The sequence below is a fragment of the Lissotriton vulgaris genome, chromosome 2_2 (genome assembly GCF_964263255.1).
Source record: "Lissotriton vulgaris chromosome 2_2, aLisVul1.2, whole genome shotgun sequence".
Taxonomy (NCBI): domain Eukaryota; kingdom Metazoa; phylum Chordata; class Amphibia; order Caudata; family Salamandridae; genus Lissotriton; species Lissotriton vulgaris.
The window spans coordinates 106,481,371-106,505,458 of NC_141688.1; the positions used below are offsets into that span (position 1 = coordinate 106,481,371).

The 24,088-nt window shown below is 45.0% G+C and overlaps 1 protein-coding gene across 2 annotated transcripts in view; it reads right to left on the minus strand.

Annotated features, from left to right (window-relative positions):
• The window catches only part of MYO1E (myosin IE), a 635,008-nt gene that overhangs the window by 16,604 nt on the left and 594,316 nt on the right, over positions 1-24,088 (minus strand). The window contains exons 25-26 of one of the 2 annotated variants that reach the window (XM_086959387.1): positions 24,003-24,083; positions 23,157-23,274 (exon numbers count right to left, since the gene is read on the minus strand). In XM_086959387.1, the coding sequence (XP_086815513.1) occupies positions 23,157-23,274; positions 24,003-24,083 (199 nt within the window). Of the gene's footprint in view, positions 1-23,072; positions 23,275-24,002; positions 24,084-24,088 lie in introns of both variants that reach the window. The other variant, XM_086959385.1, reaches the window with a different exon arrangement.

The window sequence follows — 24,088 nt, forward strand, 5'->3', positions numbered from 1 at the left end:
CAATCTCAATTTGCGAATCGGTAATTGCGATTAGCAAATTGAGATGGTCTTCCCATTCATTCCTATGGGCCTCTAGGCCCATAGGAATGAATCGGGCGATATTCCTTAATTGCGACTCGCAATTTGCGAGTGGCAATTAAGGAATTATTAGAAATCGCTATTTTTAAAGTGATTTCTTGATGAATAGCATTTTGCTATTCCTTAATAGCGAATCAGTATTTTTTGCTATTAAGGAATCGCAAAATGTGTTCTTGATGAATCTGGGGGATAGCTCTTTGATTATAAATAGCGCTAGAAGAGACTTGAAGCTACCTTTTGTAATAACGTTTTTTAAAAATAATGTTGTTGTTACCTGTGCCCTCCTTTACTGTTGCAGTCTGTGAAATATCACAATGGCAAGATGCTGCAAGGTTTGGCTTATCTGTCTTTTTTTGGTTCCTGTAGGAGTACGACCAGCACCAAAGCATTTCCTGTTGCAGGCTGTTTTAGCTGATGCTGTGATGCACATTTACAGTGAAACAGAGGGAGGTTGAGGGGTAGGTGGTAATTGTAGTTATTTTGAATAACTTAATTGAGAAACTTTATTTTGCAGCAGATTGGCGCTCCTACAGAGGAGATTAGAATTCAAGGCACATGCAGAGCAGCAGAGCGATCCTATCATAGGGGTCATACTGCCTTCTGCGCGTGGCGTCATGCGTCTCTGGCAAGCATGTCCACGGCCCCTTTCATTCTAAAAACGCAACCTCAAAAGGAAACAGTACCAATCATATTTATTCCTTTTCAACAACAAAAAAATAATAGTTTGAAAAACATATGCTATAATCGTAACTAGCGGAGTGCGACTGTACCTGGTACCTGCTCTAATGGAGGGATAAACACTACAAGAGGCATGAAAAAAACATGCCAAAAACAAATAGTAAGAAAGAATATGAGAGTGACGATTCAACTAGCAAATATCAAGCCTATGGGCGGGATATAAGTACAAAACTGAATAGAGCATGTCTTGAATCACCTTGCCCCAGTACCCATAGCCTCCTTTCTGAGGCAGTCTCCTGCACTAGGGAAGCCAGTCAGCAGGTGATACAACTCCAGCTCCCAATGAAACAAATCTACATTTACTTTGACTCACATCCAGAATTATTTTTAAATCATTAAAAAGTTCTAGGAATACCTCTGGTTAACTGCACCAGTCACAGCTTTCCAGGAGTCATCACAACTTCCACTCCATCTCTCTGATCCCCTTCCCTGCCAAAGTCCTCGAGAAGGCCATCAACCATCAACTCACTGAACACCTGGGGCCTCATTTATGAAAAGTGACGCATTTCTGCGTGAAAACAGCGATGCGTCACTTTTCATTGCGCCCTCCTTGCGACACCAATGATGCGTCATATTTATATTATGACACATCATGTCGCAAGGAGTTACAGATACGTCAGTATTTCTGACGTATCTGTAAGCGCAAAAGTGACGCATTGCTGGAGTGTGTCACAAAAGTGACGCAACTCCAGCAATGCGCCCTTTCACATGGGGCAAGCCCCATGTGAAAGGGCCTGCGCCAGTCTTACGCCTGCTGTGAGGCAGGCGCAAGATTTTGACGCAACGGCACGCTAGAAGTGATGCAGTGAAATCTCATAGATTTCACTGCGTCACTTCTACGACCCTTTCTTGCGTCAATACGCCCCCTTGCATACATTATACCTGGCGCAGGTATAATGTGGCGCAGGAGTTTACAAAGGGACACATCTACATAGATGCGCCACTTTGTAAATATGGCGCAACAAGGCGCATTTTTTACGCCACTGGTGCGTCACAAAAAGTGACGCACCGGCGGCGTGAAAGTGAAGCAAGGGCTCATAAATGAGGCCCCTGGAAAGCACCAACCCAGCTTACACGCAAATAACAGCACAGAGACAGCCCTGATCGCTGCCAACGATGACATTGGGAGCCTCCTCAACCGTGGGGAGACAGCATGCCCATCATAGAAATGGGTTTGCTCCTGCCCTCTGACAAGCATGCAGGTGTTGTCAATGTCATGTTTTGTCTTCCTCTTTTAGATTCTGAATTCTTCCCCTTTTGAGAATGACATGCTTTGCAAATTAATTAATCAAAAGGGAATATGTATGATGCAATCAAATGCACCTTCTTTTTCATGATGTTCTGTTCCTGCTCACCTGATAATCAAGATTATTATTAATATATTTGTAGTATTTAATCATTGCTTTTCGATCACATATGTTTCATAACTATTGTGAAATGAGATGATAGAGTTTTCTGTATACTTGTATTCCTTGAGTGTGTTGTTCATTTATGAAAGAGGATTTGATGTTCCGTTAATTGTCCCTGTCTCATGGAACTATATGTTGCCTGAAATACATCTTAAGTAAATATTGCTCAGTGTGTATAAGTTGCAATTCAAGTGGTTTTCTGATTTAAGTTGGTTCACTGACTTTAGTGTCAAGGGGTCAGAAGTCCAAACCTGTGGCTCTAGAAAGCTCGAGAGGGTGGCAATGGCTAATAAAAAGGTTTGTACTTTACTGCAAACTTTTACGTTTTTGGGTGTTCATCAACTTTCCAGGGCATGCCCACCTTGGCATGCCCTTGCCCAACTCATGGGAACACATGTTTAGTCACTTATCACTTCAAAGATGTTATTTGTCGCTTGCTGTTAAAGTAGCTATCATTAAGCCCACATGTCCTTTTGAGCCATGTGCTAGTTTCAGCGACCTTCACATGCGTGCTCAAGGTACACTTCTTCTAATCCAGTGAGGTCACTAGTGCTTAGAGACCCCAAACGTCATGTGAACTACAAAACATGAATTTACAGTCGTAGTGACATTTGCACAACTAAGCTGAACTTAGATGAGCTAATGACTTTGTCATTCAGCGCCAGCTTGTCTAACTTAATGCAATGTGTGAAGTGACATTTACTTTGACTTCTGCATTATGGGGGAGAGGCGTGAGTAGTCGCTTCTGAACCCCTGTGGGCACCATACCTTCAAAGCTGAAGCTTAAAGCAAGAGGAAGGAAAATAATGGAGCACCGTAACAAGTTTGTATGAAGTAATTTTACCACTGATTCGGGTAATTATTGCGATACGATTAGGTGGGGCTACGGGAAACAAATGTAAAGTTTTAAATAGGGTGGAAAATGAATTGTCGTTGTGGGTGCAATGTAGAGGCGGATTGTTTGGAGATACTTTCATGATTCACAAGGGAGTTTAGGATTCGCATGGGACCATATTAATTTAAATTCAAATCATGCTATTGTCGGTTGTTCTCTGAGCTTACCACCGCACTGAATGATGCTGTTCAGAGACTAATAATTTGGCAAATGCTGGTTTGAGGACACTATGTAAACTTTAAAATGTCTCACATTCGCTTGCAAAGTTTACAAGCTAATGCTAGCCTCAACAGCTACCCAAATACCCTGCATCTACTACTCGCCGATTGACAGACTGTTTGACTGCAAATGCGTCTAGACAACTCCTTTTAGCAGTGTGCGAGTAAAGTTAGCATTGGCGACACAATTTTGTCTTTAGCCGCCATATTGTACTATAATCAATATTAGCCTCTGTCTTATTAACTGTCTGCCTCAGCGAAAAGCTGCTGTCCAGTTACTTCTTCTAATCGTATTCAAGGGTGAATCCTATTGCACTAATGAATAGATCATTCCGCCTTCGCATGCCTTTCCTCTCTCGTAGCCCTGATCCAGCACTAAAAAGCATTGAGCTTGAACAAGAAAACCTTGAAAATGTGATAATATGCACCTGTTCTGCAGGTCGTAGCTCATCCTTCTGTGTCTCCTTTGTTCATCAATGCCCGAGCTGGAAAACTCCAGTCTTGGTGGGTCTTTAGGGGTGTTGGAAATGCATATTATATTTTACCAAGTGTTCTGAAGTCAGTCTCTCTGCAGCTATCGTGTGAGGCTGGTCAGACTGGGCTCCACTGCAGCGCAATACTAATAAATATACTTGGTTTGTATTCTCTACTGTCTCACTGACTCTTAATTTCTTGGAAGGTAGAGAGGTGGTCGCGAGTGACCCGGGTGACCAAATTCGGGTCACTTCCTTCAGTTGGCGCCCGAACAGAGACTCACCGGGTGACCCATCTTCACCTGCAGCCGGGTATCGAGGAAAGGGCAGCGTCAGGCCGGATGGGCGGTTCGGGGATCCCCACACGATAGAGCTTAGTTCTCGCAGTTGCTCAGCCTGTCTGACCGGGTGGTGCTTCGCCCAGCCGTCTTCCTGGCTGGGTCCTGAAAAGGCGAAACCCTTGAATCTGAGTGTTTGGTCCAAAGAGTCAGCAGTGGAGAATAGCTTTGTTAGACCTGTGTGCACCAGGTGAGTTTGTCTTGATTCTTGGTGGATATGGCACCATTTTGTAATAATCTTGAGTATGGTCTGGAGACCATTTCTTGGCTTGCTTGAACTCGGTAGGTCTGCAGCCGCCCGCCATCCTTCCGTGGAATGGACCGCCTGCCATTGGTGCAAGGGTCGTGTTTGTGACATTAGGATGTGCCCGCCACACTTGACAGTGCTCTCAGCACCGCCTGCCGCAATGCCAAGAAGGCATGTCGTGCACTTCCATGCACAACGTGGAGGCACTGCGGAGTGCCTGCCATGTTGTGCCTGGAAATGCAGGGGGGTACCATAGGTACCCCCCATGTGCACCCTCTACCCCCCAGAATCCCTGCGGGCCTGCTACGGGCCCCCAATGGCAAAGAACCGCCTTCCTTTCCGTGGTGGCAACGTCCCCACTGCAATGCTAATATAGATATCGGTGTCTCCCAGACACCGCCACCATGTTAACCGCTTTTCCGACCGGTCGACTCTTCGACCAGGCGGAAAACCTGTCGACTGTCTTTCCGTCCACCGGGGTCCCCCCCCCCCCGCCATGGTAATGTGGCTGGGGGTAATATCAATGCATGCAGCTAAGCTAATGACCCCCAGAGTGTCTGCGGACACCCTGCCAGGCAACATAATGAATTTGGCTTACTCTTGAAAATGCCTGTGGCTGGAGCCTGTCCCTTGGTGCAGTCTGAGGACTAACATTTGGTTTTGGTGCAGTCTGAAGACTAACTCTTGGTTTCCTTTGTTTGATGCGGTCTGATGGATAACTCTTTTGATAAATAAGTAAAAAAAGGGGGTGTAGTATGTTCGTTTGGTACGAGTAGTGAACATGTCTTATATTAAGATGCCTTGTTTGAGTAAATTGTGGTGTTTGGGGTGCCGTTGCTGCTCTGCTGAGGCTCGACTCGAGGAATGACGGCCTGCACCTCCGGAAGGCACTCAGAATTTTGATATGCATACCAAGCTTGGCATTGGCCCTATTATGTTTTGTACATTGTGGCACAAATATACGAGGGACAATGCCAGGCTGCAGTGGCTACTGACAGGTACCTTTGATGAACAGAAACTAAATTTCCTGCAGAATAAATTGTTTGCAAAATGGAGTAGGCAGTAGATGTTTGATTCTCTTCAGGTGTAGCAAAAAGAAGCTAAGCAAAGGCGCATGAAAGCAGAAAAAGAGGCCCGGAGAGGGAAGATGCAGACAATGACTCAGAAAGAAGTAGCGCATGATAGAGAAAAAATAGAAAAGGGTATAGAGTGTGCTGATAGAAAGTTTCGATTGCAATGTCATAAATCCTATGTCCCCTGATAGGAAGGGGATTCATTCTTGGAGGAGCTGTTAGACGATCAACCTCCACCTCCCTATGCCCCGCTAAGATTATACCCTATTGTCCCGATGCCTCAGTCTTCTGCCCCTCCTTCTTCAACCTCTGGTTCTTCTGCTCTATAACATCTGGGACTGTGTATATGTTGCCGACATGGCTCTTAATGACGTTTTTAGTAATGTTGCAACACTGATTGGTTATCGAGGTAGGTTTCATCAGAAGAGCCCAACAACAGTGTCCCAGTTCCCGATGAGGTAAGTGCACCTTATTTTTCAACCTGAGATACCGGAGCTGCGTACTCAGCAAGATGCCGTTATTAGACAGTGAGTAGAGGCCCACTTTCAAGAACAATGGGTTTACACTACATGAAAAAGGTTTGAGGTTTTGGATCTTAAGGGTCAGTTGCCAGATCCTAGGAAAAATCCAATTGCATATTAAAACGAATTGACAGAGGCCGCCTCATCGACAGTGATGACGTTGGCAGATATGGAGATGTTTTTCGGCTTGTTGGTACCGGTGGATATTTGGAGGCAGGTTCATGCACAGGACCATGTTGTGGAGTTGGGTTGCTCTTGGGACGAGATCAGGGCATGGAATAAAGAGAGGAAACCTGGGGAAAAGCCAAGGGCTGAGATACTAGCTTTGCTTAATCGTATTATCATTTACTTGCGTTCTCTCATCCCACCTAGAAGAGTAGATTGGCAGCAAATCAGAAGAAGTAAGATGAAAGTGAGTCTGATTTTTTTTACTAGGTTTGAAGGTGTGTTTTGGGATTTCAGTGGGCAGGATTGGTCAATGGAGAGAGGTGTCTGATTGTTCGTTAACAGATTTGTTACTAACCTGCTTCCTGAGATTGCGACTCAGTTACAGGCTTCGGAGAGCACTTAGACTACATCCTCCCCTTCAGTGATATTAAGTATGGCACAGTATTATGAGCATAGAGAAAATGAAGAGAAGGATAAGGCGGAGAAGAAGAATAAAGAGTTGAAGACAAAGGTGTTGAGGCAGAAGGCAGCAAGGGGAAATGCCAGGGGGAACACCGGTCCAGCCCAACAATTTCCCCGCCCTAGCAGGAATAATGCACCTTTGGAGCAGAATCAATGTGCATATTGTAAAAAGGAGGGACACTGGCGAAGTGAATGCCCGGAGTTATTTCAGAACGTTGCGGCACCCAGAGGACGGAGCCTCGCGACGGGGTTGTGGTGGAGGTGGTCGTAATAAGGTTCAGGCAGAAGAGTCGTCACAGGATCGCTCTAGTTAGAACTATTTTGATGACCCTTGAGGGACAGTACTATCATTATGAATATGATATGGATGAGGTGACAGGGATGTCTTACAGCTAGGACGGTCAGGGACTGGGTGAGGGACCAGTTCAGATACCTGTAGATCAGCATGGTTCTTATGTCACAGCGGATTTGCACGGCTCGGTTAAAAGATTTTTGGTAGATACAGGTGAACTGAATATCTCTGTTTCTCATTTGCTGGTCCGCAGGGCAGCTCTGTCTGGCCAAAATAATATTTCAGTTGGTTTGTCAGGTGTACCGGTGGTGAGTCCCATTTCCAAACCCCTTGCTTTGACTATTGGTCCTTTTACTGTGGATTCACCATTTATATTGACAAAAAATTGCAGAGAGAACTTAATGGGAATAGATTTGTTGGAGAAGTTGCATGCAACAATTTTGTCTTCTCCAGATGGTGTCTACATGACAATAGGACCAAGTGTGGCTAGTACATAACAGTGTTTTTCCAAGGATGCACCACTCCCTGCAGAATTCAAAGCTGTTGTGGGCTGCAGGTGATAAGGACGTTGGGTTGTTGCAGATACCTCCAGTCTCTTTTAAGGTCAAAGATAATGCTGTATTGCCTCATATTCCTCAGTACAAAATATTGCAGGCAGGAGAGCGAGCACTATTGCAGATTATACAGGATTTGATTTAGTCAGACGTTGTTGAGGAGACAGCAGTGAATGTATGTAAAGTCCAATTCTTCCCATTCTTAAGAAGGCACCCTTGGATTCCTTTGATCCTCATCCTGATGTCTATCATTTTGTGATTGATTTGAGTGAGGTTATTAAAATAGTGGTCGCTCAGTTCCCAGTGGTCCCCAACATCACTGCCCTTCTGACGATTATTCCTTTCACTGCCAAATTCTTTTCTGTGATTGTTTTGAAAAATGCTGTCTTTAGCATTCCCTTTCATCCAGATAGCAGGCGCCTTTTTGGGTTCCCCCCGGCCGGCAGAAGTTTTCGATTCTGTTGTGCTCCTCAGAGCTATACTGAAAGTCCTAGCATATATAGTCAAGCTTTGAAAGGTCAATTGGATTCCCTTACACTTTCCCCTGGTAATGTATTACTGTAGTATGTCAACGATCTCTTGATCGCTTCTGACACTGAAGAAGGTTGCAAAGCTGCAACTGTCAAATTATTACTACATTTGGTACAGCACAGACATAAAGTGTCCCTTTCTATCGTTAAGACTCAAAGAGATGTGCAAGCTTTTTGGCATTAATTCATACTGTCGACATTGAATTGCTAATTTTCTACACTAACAAAGCCGCTGTTGCAGCTAACCACTAAAGATGTGCATGAACCCTTGCCCTGGACGCCTAAATGTCAACAAGCATTTGAGCAATTAAAAGTTGCTCTTTGTTCTGCACCTGTGCTTAGCAGGCCTGACTATCAGAAGCCGTTCGTGTTGTATGTACACGAGACAGCCGGCTGCATGCTCTCTGTCTTAACACAGGCCTTTGGAGGCAAGGAGAGGCTGTGTGCTTATTTTTCTGTGCTTCTTGACAATATTGCGAGAGCCCTCCCAAGCTGTCTAAGAGTGGTTGCAGCCGTCTCTTTTCGACAATCGGCAGGGCTCGTCCTTGATACTGACCTCATAGTAATGGTACAGCATGTTGTGGATACACTTTTGAAGAAAACATAGACACAGCACCTTACCAGTGCACGTCTGATCGGCTATGAATTGACTCTCTTTGTACCACATGTCACCATCAAACGATTTGCCACCCTGAACCCAGATATGTTACTACCCCTCCCTTCTGAAAGTGAGGAAAAAGATGTGAATGATTGCATTTTTTGGACCGAGGAGGAAACGAAGGGACGGGTAGACCTGACTGTTGTTTCTCTATCTGTACCCCAAGCGGAGCTATATGTTGATGGCTCTTGTTTCAAATTACCAGATGGCACAACAACAGCGGCTTACGCCATAACTACCTTCCGCACAGTGGTTGAGACATCATGTGTTCCTTATCAATTGGCTCAAGCAGCAGAGCTAGTTGCTCCCCTTTGATCCTGTGAGTTAAGCAAGGGACTGACTGTCAATATTTATACTGATAGCCAGTACACCTTTGGGGTCGCCCATAATTATGGGCGGCTCTGGGAGGAGAGGGGATTCTTGACTTCACATGGGCTACAGATCCAGAATGGCCCACTGATACACATGCTTTGGTCAGCACTGACACTTCCCAAAAAGTTAGCAATAGTGAAGGGCAGTGCCCACAAGGCAATTACTGATGATGTAGGGAGGGGAAATGCGTTTGTTATGTTATGTTAAAAGTACTTGTTAAGCGCACGTACACCAATGGTTTCATAGCGCCAAGATGAGGATCAAGGCAGTGAACGGGGAGAACGCTTAATAAGTATATGCTTGAATGAACAAGAAGGTCTTTAGCTGTTTTCTGAACTGGGCTAAAGAAGTCAGAGACCTTATCTCAGCCAGGAGAAAATTCCAAAATGTTGGTGCTAAGACTGAGAACTTTAGTCCGCCATACTTCTTCTGTTTGGCTAATGGAACTTCCAGTAAATTCAAGTGGGAGGATCTAAGGTCTCTAGAGGGAATGTAGCGGTGTAGACGAGCCGAGATAAAAGCCGGACCGTTACAATGTAGTGCTTTAAAGATGGTGCAGCCTATCTTCTATGCACAGCGCTTAATCACTGGGAGCCAGTGAAGGCTTTTCATTAATGGGCTAACATGGTGCCATTTAGGCTGATGAAAATTCAGCCTGGCCACCTGGTTCTGCACTAGTTAGAGACGCTCCAGTTGGTATGCCGGAATGCCAACATACAATGAATATGCGTAATCCAAACGAGAGATCACTAAGGCTAGAGTGACCAGAATCATAGCTTCCCTGCTAAAGAATCTACTGATCTTCTTTATTCTACGCAGCTGAAAGAAGCCCGCAGAAACAACTGAGCTGGAAACACGCCGAACTCAGCGCTCTACTCAAGAAACCAACAGCGGACCCCACCGACCTCAAGAATTACCGCCCCATCTCGCTTCTCCCGTTTCCAGCCAAAGTCATCGAGAAGACCGTCAACAAGCAGATGGCCGCCTTCCTCGAGACGAACGGATCCCTCGACCCCTCACAGTCCGGCTTCCGAGCCAAACACAGCACCGAGACCGCCCTCATCGCCGCCACCGATGACATCCGAGCCCTGATGGACAATGGAGAAACAGCGGCCCTCATCCTCCTAGACCTCTCCGCGGCATTCGACACGGTCTGCCACCGCACCCTAATACGGCGCCTCAGCAACATCGGAATCCAGGACAAGGCGCTGGAATGGATCATCTCCTTCCTCGACGGAAGAACACAGCGAGTCCGCCTACCACCGTACAAGTCAGAGGCCTCCAAAGTCATCTGCGGCGTCCCCCAAGGATCATCCCTGAGCCCCACCCTCTTCAACGTCTACATGAGCCCCCTCGCGGCCATCGTACGCAAACACCACCTCAGCATCATCTCCTACGCCGACGACACCCAGCTGATCCTCTCCCTGACCAACGACCCCGCCGCCGCCAGAGCCAACCTGCACGAAGGGATGAAAGAGGTAGCCGAGTGGATGACGACCAGCCGCCTGAAACTGAACTCGGACAAGACGGAGGTCCTCATCCTGGGCTCCTCACCCTCCGCCTGGGACGACTCCTGGTGGCCTCCCGCCCTGGGCACCGCACCCAAACCGACAGACCATGCACGAAACCTGGGCTTCATCCTGGACTCCTCCCTCTCCATGACCAGGCAAGTCAACAGCGTCTCCTCGGCGTGCTTCAACATCCTACGCATGCTACGGAAGATCTTCTGGTGGATCCCCACAGAGACCAGGAAGACCGTCACCCAGGCCCTCGTCACCAGCCGACTGGACTACGGCAACGCCCTCTACGCCGGGACCACCGCCAAGCTCCAGAAGAGACTCCAGCGGATCCAAAACGCCTCAGCCAGACTCATCCTCGACATCCCACGATCCAGCCACATCTCCGGGCATCTGAGAGACCTTCACTGGCTCCCCATCAACAAGAGAATCACCTTCCGCCTCCTCACCCACGCACACAAAGCCCTACACGACCAAGGCCCGAGCTACCTCAACAGCCGAGTCAACTTCTACGCTCCCAAACGCCACCTCCGATCAGCCAACCACGCCCTCGCCGCCGTCCCCCGCATCCGAAGAGCGACTACAGGAGGAAGGTCCTTCTCCTACCTGGCCGCCAAGACCTGGAACTCCCTCCCGTCCGACCTGCGCCTGACCCAAGACCACCTCTCCTTCAGGAAGAAGCTGAAGACCTGGCTGTTCGAGCAGTAGCGGCACCCCCCCCCCCCCAAGCGCCTTGAGACCCTACGGGTATGTAGCGCGCTTTACAAGTGTCACTGATTGATTGATTGATTGACTGAGCTGATCTGGGCCTTCAAGGACAAGTCATTACTGATAATGATCTCCAAGCTTTTAGAAGAGGCGGCTGGCACAGGGGGTTTGCCCAATTTAGGGGGCCAGAAGTTGGAATGCCAAGGATTGGCTGATCCACCCGTAAAAATCAGCTCAGTGTTCTCCGGGTTCCGCTTCAACTGGTTGTTGTTCATCCAGTCACTTATGAAGACCATCGTGTCTTGAACATTGGACTCTGATGAAGCAGTTGAATTAAGTTGAACACCAGTTGAAGGTCATTTGCGTAGTTAAAAATTCCAACATTCCTTTTCCTCAAAGAACAAATTAAAGGAAGATGGTAGAGATTAAAAAGGAGCAGGGAGAGAGAGGAACCCTGCGGAACCCCACAGGTAATGTCTCTTTTATTGGAGGATAAATTAGCGAGGCGCACCGCTTGGGACCAATTGCTCACAAAGGAGGAAAGCCACTCTAGGACCAGACCCCAAATTCTGGCACTGCTGACATGGTCAATCAGGATACCATGATCGACCGTGTCAAATGCTGCAGAAAGATCCAAGAGAATCAGGGCCTGGGTAGTACCTATGTCCGCCCCTTCCCTGAGTACATCCATGACAGTAAGAATGACCAACTCGGTCAAGTGTGCGGGTCGGAAACCAGCTTGGTGGGAATCCAAAACCTGAAAATGTTCGACAAAAGAGCTAAGGCAGTTAGCTACATGCACCTCTAAAACTATTCCCAGGTAGGGCAGCAAAGAAATAGGATGATAGTTACTGAAAGCCGACAGATCGGCACCCGTTTTTTTCAGAATTGGAATAATTTCTGCCCTTTTAAAAGAATCCGGGACAAAACCATGCTCAAGCGAGTTATTAAAAATTATCTAGGGTCTGGATACGTGATGAAAGCTTCTAGAAGAATATAGGGCGGACACAATCCAAAGGGGAGCCAGAGCTGACCCTATTTAGTAGGTTCAGGAAATGTCCTCTGAAATCGGAGGGATCCGATCGAGACAATGTAGGTGCAAGTCAATGTTTGAGTCCTGTGTAAAACAAGCCGTGGAAGAGATACTAGCCTTGATGATGGCTATTTTCTCAAAAAAGTATGAGTTGACAGAATCACATAGCGATTGTGAAAGGAACAGGTTTTGGCGTAACTCTATCTGGCTTCGAGAGTTGGTCGACTATGGAGAAAATCTCTTTAGATTTGTTTGATGCATTGACAATTTTTTGTGAGAAATAATTAGCCTTAGTTTGAGTAATCAGATTTTTGTATTCTTTCATCAAGACTAAATTAAAGGCTTTTTTATCTGGGAGGTAATGACGGCGCCATCGGCGTTCTGCTTGCCTAAGTTCGAGTTTCTTTATTTTTAGATCATCCAAAAACCACTGTTGAGCGTCGTCAGGTCTCATAATCATTGTTTTTTTGAGGGGAGCAACACAATCGCTGGCCGACTCCAGCCAAAATTGAATGCTCTCTGCCTGAGTCTGAAAACCTTCTAGTGTAGAGGGGGACATGCTCATTAGAAGTGACCGGCAATGGGCCATGTCTGCTCGTCTCATCTTTCTGGACATTTGATTCTCTATTAGTTGGGTTTCGGAGAAGGAATACATTACAGAGAAAACTAATCAAATAATGGTCAGACCAGGCGCACAGAGCTATCAGAGGGGTGGAGATCTTTAGATTTAATGTCCAGACTTGATTTGAGGTATGACCTTTTATGTGGGTAGCTTCCCTCACATGCGGGGTACAGTTCATCCCAGAGAGAAGATCGATAAATTCCCTCGAACTAGGGCTCTCCCGATTATCACTAGGCCAGTAACTGAAATCCACAATTATAAGAATCCTAGCATTGTTGATAACAAGGTGAGATATCATCTCCCCCAGTGCCTGAGGGAAAGTGGACATATTACCAGGGGGTCTATAAAAAAGAGCACTGATAAAAGATAACTGAGGAGAATCAAGTTTTAAGATCAAAAAGTCAATTGAGGGCAAACCAGTAGCCTCTAGGGTTGTAAACTGGTGTTCCTGGGGTATGATTGCAGCAACCCGGCCTCCAACTTTCCCTGGGGACCGATTTGCCTGAAGGATATAGTAGCCATCCGGGATTGCTGCTAAAATATCCGGGTGAGAATCATCGGTCAACCACGTTTCAGTAAGAAGGAGTATATCAGGATTGTTAGATTGTAGGAGTAGGGAGATTTCGACTTGGTGTTTCACCATGGATCGGGTATTCAAATAGCAGACTGTGAGTCCTGTAGGGTTTTGGCCCTTAGGGAGAGAGATGGTGGGGTGGGAAGAATTCGTGAAGGGGGAGGGTTCTAGAATTAATTCTGGAAAATCATATCTATATGTAAGGATTTCCGCCTGTTCTAGATTGAATTTGGTGTTCCCATTACTTTGGAAATTACCCAGCCACGATTTCAGCTCATTAGGGGAGTATCTGAAAAATTGGGCATAAGGAGTGGTCCCTGGACCTGGTCGGCCACGGACGGGCGCAGATGGGCTTGCCTTTGGCGTGCCAGCGGTGCGTCCAACGCGCGCGTCCGCTGCGCTTTAGGAGGAGCATCTTGTTTTATCCCTTCCAAAATCCCGCCAACCAGCCCGCCAACAAACAGGAAGTGGGGCTGTTCTGGGAGGGTTGGGGGAGTAGATCTAACGCGTTTCTCCATACAACCGGCACCAGGCACCCGTGACGGACCGGAGACACGGACAAGAACAAGTAAGCAGTTTTACTTTGAATAAAGTGAGGCAAATAAATTGTGCAAGACGTGCTTTTAAGACCAACGTTCTTTAAAAATGACAAGTTAAAAATTAAGCAAGTGAGCAGCTTTGCTTTGAGTAAAGTGCAGGAAAACAAAATTGTGCAAGACACGCTTTTAAAACCAACGTTCTTCTAAAATAAACAAGTTAAAATACGTTCAGGCGCATTTAATACAATATCCGATATAGCCCAACCCTACCAACAGACCGTAATCCGATGCACGGAGCGAAGCCTCCCGTTATATCCCTTCTAAAATCCCGCCAACCAACCCAAGAAGCAACAAGAAGTGGGGGTGGTCTGGGAGGGTAGGGGGAGTAAACCGAACGCGTTTCTCCATACAACCGGCACCAGGCAGCCGTGACGGACCAGAAACGCGGACAAGAACAAGTATGCAGCTTTTCGTTGAATAAAGTGCAGGCAAATAAATTGTGCAAGACGCCCTTTTAAGACCAACGTTCTTTAAAAATGACAAGTTAAAAAAAAGCAAGTGAGCAGTTTTGCTTTGAGTAAAGAGCAGGAAAACAAAATTGTGCAAAACATGCTTTTAAAACCAACGTTCTTTGAAAATAAACAAGTTAAAATACATTCAGGCGCATTTAATACAATGTCCGATATAGCCCAACCCTGCCAACAGACATTAATCCAGATTAGACAGCTAAGGAGACAGCCAGATCTAAGATGAAAAAAATGTTTGTGGCAGGTCCTACTAGATGAGTACCTGACAATGCAATGTTTGAGGATATATTAGAGACTGTTAAAGGGATTCAAAGCGAGGCAAAAATTGAGGATTTAGCAATATGGCTGGAGAGAATGGGGCGTTGAGACAATGAAGGGTATTGGACAGATAAGTCAGAAAAACAGAGATGGATGTTTCAAGATGCATATGCACTCCCTGTAGTCACCATGGTGCATGGGACAGCCCACATTATTACGAAGGGGATATATAAATTGTTAGAATGATAACATCCCTAAGGTAGCTGCTCACCTGGTGAAATACTGTATGGTCTGCATGGTACATAATCCTGGGAGAGGTACTCCTACACCTTCTGGTAACTTTGCACAACCTTCCTTCCCTTTCGAGGTTCTCCAGGCAGATTTCATCGAAATGGAATGAGTCAATAATTTGAAATATGTGTTAGTGGTAGTTTGTGCGCCCACTAAATGGATTGAAGCTTACCCCACTAAAGAGATCACAAACGCGGCAACGGTGAAAGCACTCTTATAAGAGCTCTTACCACACTTCGGCTTGCCCGTTTGATTTGGAGTGACAAAGGGAGTCACTTCAACTCAAAAGTTATCCAGTTGATGTGCGATGGTCTGCACATCGAGCAGAAATTCCATGCATCGAACAACCACCAGTTGGCAGGTTTGGTTGAGAAGTACAATGGTACTCTCAAATTGAAGTTGGCAAAAATCTAAGAAAGCACAGGATTGCAATGGCTCGATGCATTACCCCTAGCCCTGTTGTCCACAAGAGCGACAGCCCACTCTAGAACAGGATTCTTGCCATATGAGGTTGTTTTTGGTGGCCCGGCAGATGTCTGGGACATCCTGCGACCCTGCCGCTTTTCAGAAATAGAATACCCTTTGCTTGTGGACTACTTGTGCGAATTGACAAAAAAATTGCGTTCTATTCAGCAACAAATTCACACGGCTTTACCGCCAATACCTGAGGGGACAGGTAGCAGCATTCGAGCCGGTGACTGCATCCTGGTGAGAAACTACCAGAGGAAGGGAAGTTTGGAACCGCGTTGGAAAGGACCTCTGCAGGTCCTCCTTGCCATCTGGATGGCAGTGAAGGTGGACGGCCGGAAGCATTGGATACATTCATCCCACTGCCGTAGAGTCCCACTACTGCTCCCATACCAGTGGGTCCTCGACGGCATAGGAGAACACGAGACAGAGAAGGTGCCATGCTTTGTCCGTTTTTATGATGCTCAACTGACGTGGGCGCAAACGGAGGAAGAGAACAATGCTGTCTTGAATAAGGCGGTCCCCCCAGAAGTAAGGGCTGCCCAGGATACTCCTCCATCTGGCCCACAGGAGATTGAGTTTCAGTCCCTTGGCCCCTCTGAATTTAAAATCCAGTGAAGTGGACTTCTTCAAAAAGGGCTGTGATCGCGAAGCTCCAACAAGTAGTGCTCAATAGCACCGCTGTAGATGAACACTAGGTGTCTCCCAGCGAGGCTCTGACGGATGCTGGATTTTCAGCCTCTCTTCTTTGTTTTGTCATCGTTGGCTCCGTTGTATGACCTTTCCTCTGGCAGTCTGAATTTTAGACAAAAAAATTGACCCATTTGGCTGACTCATTATGGATGAAGAACAGCCTTTGCAGCCCCACGTTTTGAACAAAGTGGTCCTGGTTGGTCTAACTGATGTACTAAAAGCAAGATAGTCTTTGTAGTAATTGTTCTGATATTTTTAATAACTGCATTTGGGGTTATGTGGTTCCTTGGGGAGAAATATCCTGTGCTTTCTTTAATTGGTACTACTCCTGTGCCCCCTGAGCATATATTTGTCACTTTGGCCCCTCATAAAGAGAGGCACAGACAAACGTACGTTGACAATGTTTTCCTACAGATGCTCCATCAAGCGCACCATACGTCTAAGATTACTGATTGATGGGTTTGGGGTTTACTCCCTTCTGTGATGCATAAAAATGATTTATTGTCCCTACCCTTTTCTTATTTAGGCAGCTGTGAAACCTGGTTTCAGCTGTTAACCATGGTGTATATCCATTTCCATGCTGATGCAATGAACATAACGTATGCTGATTATGAGACTGTGTTGGAATATATCAGTGTACACCAAGGATTTACCCCAGGAAAAAAAGGAGCCGCCGATAACGTGGTTCCAAAATGAAATGATGGATTTTCAAGATTTTAATGTCATTGAATACTTCAGGTACTTTCAGATGCGTAATATCATTCATGACGAGGCAATGCCGGTGCCAATAGTTAACAAAACAACTAGTTTCTGTGTACAAGGTTTTGGGAATGTTAAAGTGGGAAGGAGTATTTGCAATTATACTTATGACTTGAGCACGACCAATGGTCTGGTATATGTTATGTCCCTTTCCTCCTACCTCCAATATATATAGCACCTCCCAGTTATCACAGAGACCATTGGTTGCAGCGTAGGAGTGTGTACTTGTCCTGAGTTAGGAGGGTTATCAACACAGAAGATATAGAACAGGCAGACACTACTCTGGGACAGTTTACTATGGGTATTCTGCCCTTCTGGAGTCCTATGTCCAATAGCCTTAACATTTGCCGACTCACAAGGGTAGTGGAGGGAGGTATTAATACTACAGCAGGAATATTGACTGTTCTGAAGTCAGTCCCTCAGCAGCTATCTTGTGAGGCTGTTCAGACTCTGCTGCAGCCCAATACTAAAACATATACTTGGCTTTTATTCTCTACTGTCTCACCGACTCTTCATTTCTTGGAAGGCAGAGAGGTGTTCGCGGGTGACCCAATTTGGGTCACTTCCTTCAGTACAAACGACCTGCTGAAGGCGTTGATGTTGCAGTGCACTCCTGACTCCCATCTCTGAAATTCGATTTCCTATTTGCCAAATTGTCTGTTACTCTTTTCTTTTGTTATTGCTGTGCATGCCATATAACATAGAGGTTGCATTTTTTTTTGCTACGCTCCTATCTCATTGCCTCGCCTCATATGACCCTCCCAATAAGTGTTCTCTGCATAGGCTGTCCATGTTGCTGATTAATAGTCCATCATTAATGGAGAAATTGTGAAATAAATACAGAGGTAATACAGATCTGAGAGATTAGATTGACTGGAGTATCAAGAAGGCTGGTTCGAAATAGATGATCAGATTGAGACTGAGCATAACAGAGCAACTGTCTGTTCCTAGATTTTACGTGTAGACAGGTACTAGAACATTATCTTTACTTTCTGCAAGGCTCTGGAACCTGCTCCAGCTCTAAAAGGTTTAAGAAAGACTTACAGATAGTTTTTTCTCTTACAGTAAGTTGGACATCTGTAGTATCCTCCCTAGCCAAGTAGCTTGTAAATTAATTACGCCACATGGAATGCTTGCTTTGTGGTGACAATTCCACAATGTCCCTCATGTGCCACTACAATGACTTGCTGTTGTAGACTTTCAGGAATTACAATTTTCAACCCCTGCAAGATAATACCATCTTGTGTAACTCACAGTTCACCTTGCACAGCATTGGATTTCTGATCTTCACTGTTATCAAGAGGTTGAGCATGTGCTCTCCAGGATTGATGCATAATAATTTCTTTGAGGAAGAGCATATTCCTATCTGCCTTGGTAGCAGCACTTATTTGCTCCATGGATACAGCTGCAAGAGTGATGGCTCTCACAATGAAGTTAAAGTAGGCTGCGCCCCCTTGAAAAAGGTACCCTGACTCTGTTTGGGCTCTCAAGAAAAATAGTCTGCAGGGTCTTGATCTTTTCCAACTAGTGCACAACAGTGTAGTCATACTCTTGCAGTCACAATCCACTCTTGGGCATCTTGGCCGTTGGATTACCAAAAATAGTGAGAAGTGCTTGGTGATCAGTAACCAGCATAAAATATTTCCCATACAGAAACACATGAAATAAGCTCACTCAGACTGTAACAAATTTCAGCTAACATAATCTACAATACACCTTCGCGCATTTGCATGCCCACTATGTTGGTCAAGAATCTCACCCAAATCCACTAGGCTGGTATCCACAACAATCTCTGTATGCTATATCTGATCAAAGTAGGCAATTTCAGTAGCAGCATTATTTGTATGTTATTCACCTTGAAACTTTGATCACACTCCTGTGACCACTGAAAGGAAACATTCTGTTTCATTAACTCTCTCAAAGGGGCACTCACAGTGAACAATCATGGATGTACCTGGAACAGTAGCTGGCCATACAAAGAAAAAAACACAGTATGGTTACATCTTGTGGAGGGGAGGTAGATGACAAAGCCTGAGCCTTGGCTGGATATGGAGTCATTCCCCCATCAGAGAAAATGTGCCCAAATAATTTTTGTTTTGCTTTATGAAACTACCACTTTTCAGCATACAACATGAGACCTGCATCAGCAAGTAGACAGCACACTTGTGTACGGGCTTTATCATGTTCCTTTTGTGTGGCTCCAAATACTAGTATATCTTCACTCTAACTGAAAGCATGCGTGACAGGCTGTATAATGCAACAAATCACATCCTGGAAAAGTTCAGCAGCTGCAGACACTCCGAAACACATGTTTTTGAATCTGAACATCCCAACATGAGTTGAAAAGGTAATAATGTACCGCAATTTTCTTCCGATTCAAGCTGATGATATCCTTTGTTCAGTTCAAGGCCCATTCAACTGGGTAAGCATATCGGAAATGTGCGTACCTGGATGTCGTGCTCTTTTGATTGCCTTGTTTGTTAGACACATGTTAACACAAATTCGCACAGACATTCCACTGTCCTTTTTAGGTACCACAACTATCGGCAACACCCATGGTGTTGGACAAGTAAAGCGGTCAATGATATCATGTTTTAGCAAAGTCTCAATTTCTTTTTCAACAGCCTCTTGTAGATTTGATTTGAGTTTTGTAAAGTGTGAATCAATACCATGAGGCATCTTGGTGCCAAGGAATATGGAAACATTAAGATCACAATTAAGATTTAGTAAAAAGCCAGGTTTTTGAGAGCTTGCGAAAACTCAAAAGGGAGGGTGCTGATTTTATTTCCAGGGGAAGCAGATTCCAGTTCTGAGTGGTGCAAATTGTAGATGAAGTGCAATTCGACAATAAAATTGAGCAACAGGATGAATGCCCTCATTAATGTGGAGCTGGACTTTCATTGGCTTAAGTTTTTGTAATCCATGAAACATGAGCAGAAACTGATTCACTATGTCATGATGAGCATTGATATTGTAATTCACAGAAATTAGTCCCCTGCCAGCAGCAGTGCTAAAGCTGAGTGGACAGCCACTTGACAAAGTGCCCTGAAGGACATTAATTACGGCTTGTACCTTTGTTTTTTTATGCTTCATAGTCACCATAGATGAACCTTGACTTTCCAATGCTGTCAAGGCTGCCCACATATATATTTTGGGTTTCAATGGTGTTAGATGGGGCACTGGAGATAGTTAATTGTACTTTTCAGCTTGCATGATGTTTATCAACGCATCACTGCCTATAATGAATGATATAGAGCAACCATTGACCTTCAGTTTCATTTTGGGACAGTGTTCAAAGGAATTTTGTGATTTCACTTGTCGATCTATTTTCGACCTGTATTCTTCCTAGCAGGAAGCCAAACATACAAGCGCACATTTTTCAAGAGTCAGCATTGACATCGCACACTAAATCTTCACTGTCACTCGACAGCGACGTTGAAGAACCTCTCGACAAAGAATTAGATGACAAACATCCTTTTTCAGGTTCTACTTGCCTCAACTGATGTGTCTCTTTACTTTGGTGAGCCTGTCTGGAACACTCTGTAACGTTCTGGCAGCCATTTTTTCTTCACAACGTGATACACTCACATTTTCTCTCGCTTTGCAAACTGCTACAAAATGGGTTTCTTTCCCACAGCCTTTACATATATGTCCAATGGCAGGACATTTATCTTCATGTGCAAAGGGAAAATCCACAACAAAATAACAGCTTCTATTTCTTTGGAGACACCACTTTGCAGCCTTCTCCCTTGTGATTTTTCGTGCATTTCATATTCGATTCGCTTTGGGCTCCTCCAGCCTCCATGTCAGTGGCTAGCTTTTCGGCATATTCTTCAGCTCTGGCCACAATGTGCAAATGAATATTTTCCAGGCTGAGCGTTTCTCTCAGCATTCGACGTCTGAAGGAATCAGACAGACAACCATCTATGACTCTGAGATGAATGGCTTATTGTCATTAAATTAGTTGAACTTACAGTGTTTGCTGAGCATTTCAAGTTTTTCATTAAATTTATCGTTTCACCATCTCTCTGTCTCTCCTGATTGAAGATGTACCTTTCATAGTCGACGTTCGGCATTGGATTGAACTTGATGTTCAATGCCATCTTGACATCATGGTGAGATACACTGTCCACCTGTGGTATCTTATTAATCGCTTCTTTTACTCCTTCTCCTGCTATGTTCTAGAGATATTTGATGATCTTTTTGGCATCGGTTATTTCTAGTGCATCAATAAAATCATCAACGGTTTCAATCCAAGCATTTCATTGGGCGCCAAGGCTTTTCGGCAGTTTTAAATGACAACGTTGCTTTTAAGAAAATGGTGGTGCATCAAACTTCGTACTGTTTCTGCAGCTGCTGCCAGGACAATATGCTGTTCATTCCGCACTTGACTTTCAGCATTTTCTGACCCGGTGGCACTGCTTCGAGCATCAACCCACAGACTAGTGCTAGGACCGTCATGCCCAACTAGAGGTGGTGAGGTGCCATTATTTTCTTTGATGGTGAGGTGCCATTATTTTCTTTGGTGGTGAGTAGCGGTTTTGTCTCTTGCTCTTTACCACTCTCAACCTTCTGCATTGTACCTGGTTTTCACTGCCTTTACCATTTGTTTGCGTTTATCTGCTTCCCGTCCCAGTATTCTCTTGCACCTGGCTGTCGCCACTTGTTGCACTTTGGTGCGCCTGGTTTATGCTGACTTTGACATTTTTGTACTGTATGAATCATAGCGCTGTGTTAATTTGTGGCTTTGCACTACTTATATCGATCGCATTAGCAATTTTCTGACTGACAATAAATGAAACTTTTCATGAGGCCTTCACTTTCTTCGAATGTCTCATTCTGGCTAAAGAGGAGCTATAATTCCACATACGCCAACCATCGATTCTTCACTTCAACTGAGGCGCATGTGTCACACACAAGTATTTTGCTGGACCACGGCAAACTCTATGGGAGAGCACTCTTGACTCTTTGGGTTGCAGGGTTTACGTATCCCCTATCTCATCTCCAGCTGTAGCATTTTCCACAGCCCGGTAGCATGTGAATGAATTACGCCACAGATGAAGCTCAGTATTACACATCTTTATTTTTCAGAGTGTAACCGCTAACCGAAATGTACTGCGTCATGAACTTTTTTAACCACACCCAATCACTTATATCACTGGAGTACAGAGTCCGTTAGGGAACACAGGGGTTCAGTGCTCTATAATACACAAGACACTACAGCCTCATGGCAGTCCTAAGGTTTTAATTGATACCCCACTAACAGGGCTTACCAATGACGGTCAAGTATACAATAAAGCTCTCGTTTTGAATACTTCAGGGCAATACAATACAACCTTTCCTTTCGCACACATGGACACTCCAGTACTTTACTAATGTTACTATGTATATTCCTAGGGTACATCCCAATACCTGCATCTTTTTTTACCTGGGAAATTCAGTTTTCATAATGTGGCTGAATAGAGACTTTATGCACAGTGCCTACTACTCGTTCTCTCATAACAGGGAAATCGTCTACTTACCTCCCTTACATATCATTTATACTAAGGACAATTACTATTTGAAGACTTCAGGACACCTGAATTCTCAGAGCAACACGCCCATGCAGAGAAGCACGGGTCAGTGTCTTGCATGTTGTATGGCTCAAAAACAACCCAGACTGGAGCTTTGCAATATACATTATAACTGCAGACTTTAATTCAGCCAGAAGCAACAGAGAGCCATAGCTGTGAATAGGAATGGACATGCGCCAAAAAGCAGCCATGCGGGGAGGATTCCATCTGTATCCTTTTTCGCAAACAACAGCCATTGTTGTTATTTAATCCCGTACCCTGAAAACCAAGCCCACATGTTGTCTGCAAACAACAGGAGCAAGACCAAAGCAGATGTATGTGGCTCATCGAAGGCGTAGGCAAATGCAGATCAGCGCATGCAGCGACTCCTCTTTAAGCAGGGTGAGGGAAGGGTCAGGCTTGCTGCCTGATGCTTTCATGCACTGGTGCACAGCCTCAGAAAAGCTCTGGGTGTTTTAATAGTGGAGTATCCAGGAGACCTTACCCGGCGGCACCTTGATCGGGCACTCTGAGGAAGTCCAGGCTGTGTGGTTTCTGTGCATTTTTATCTGAGCCACCTGAGACTTGCCTTGGCAGAGATGGCCGCTCCATCATGCTTGTGTACAGGTTTATAGAGCCCACGGCGTTCCCTGGTTTTGGATGATGCCCGTATGGGGAGGGTCTTATCACTCCATTCTGATGATGACCTGGAATGAGAGAAAATGTAATGAACAAAAGAGAAGAAAACAATCAAGGATATACAGGTTCTAAGAAACCTGTGAAAGCCATTGGAGAAAATATGGACTAAAAATCTTTGAGTAATGCAAGGTGGCACCTAGTCATAATGACAGAGCATCCAAAAATTAGAATGATAGAACCTGCACTCTGCATAAATGGTAGCTAGTAGTATAATAGACAGGATTGCAACTCTCCTCAATGGAAGCACGTGTGCATCATATGCATATGACACTCTCTGACACTTTAACCTTCCAAGACAGACAATGTGTAGGTGTGGTCATGGTTGGGTTCGCTCTCATGATCAACAGACACAATCGACACAGGTTTTAGACTATCCTGTGCATTTTAGTTTTATTGTAGATGCATTTATCTAGAGCTTCATGCTTGCGATGAGGCACCAAAGTGCATTCGTGAATGGGAATCTTGTTACACCGTGTGGGAGGACCAGAGGCTGATTTCATATAGCTATTCTGCCAAGGCTCTCAAGGACAAATACGAGTTTACACCCCAACTGTAACAGTGTAAAATGATGTCTAAACATTGCTGCAAACGTCTTCAATCAAATGACTGAAAACTTAAGATGATACTGTAAGGTGAGATCCACAGTTATGCGTGGCTCAGAGTCGTATGAAAAAAATATATTCATATTTAAAGAAAAATCTGCCAAATGGTGTTAAAGAAAAGCGCCTTACTTTACCTGGAGGCGGTGGAGCCATTCTGCTTGGCTGTGCTCTACTGGAACTCCCTCGACTCTGTGGCATGTTTCTTCTTGTAGGGCCTAGA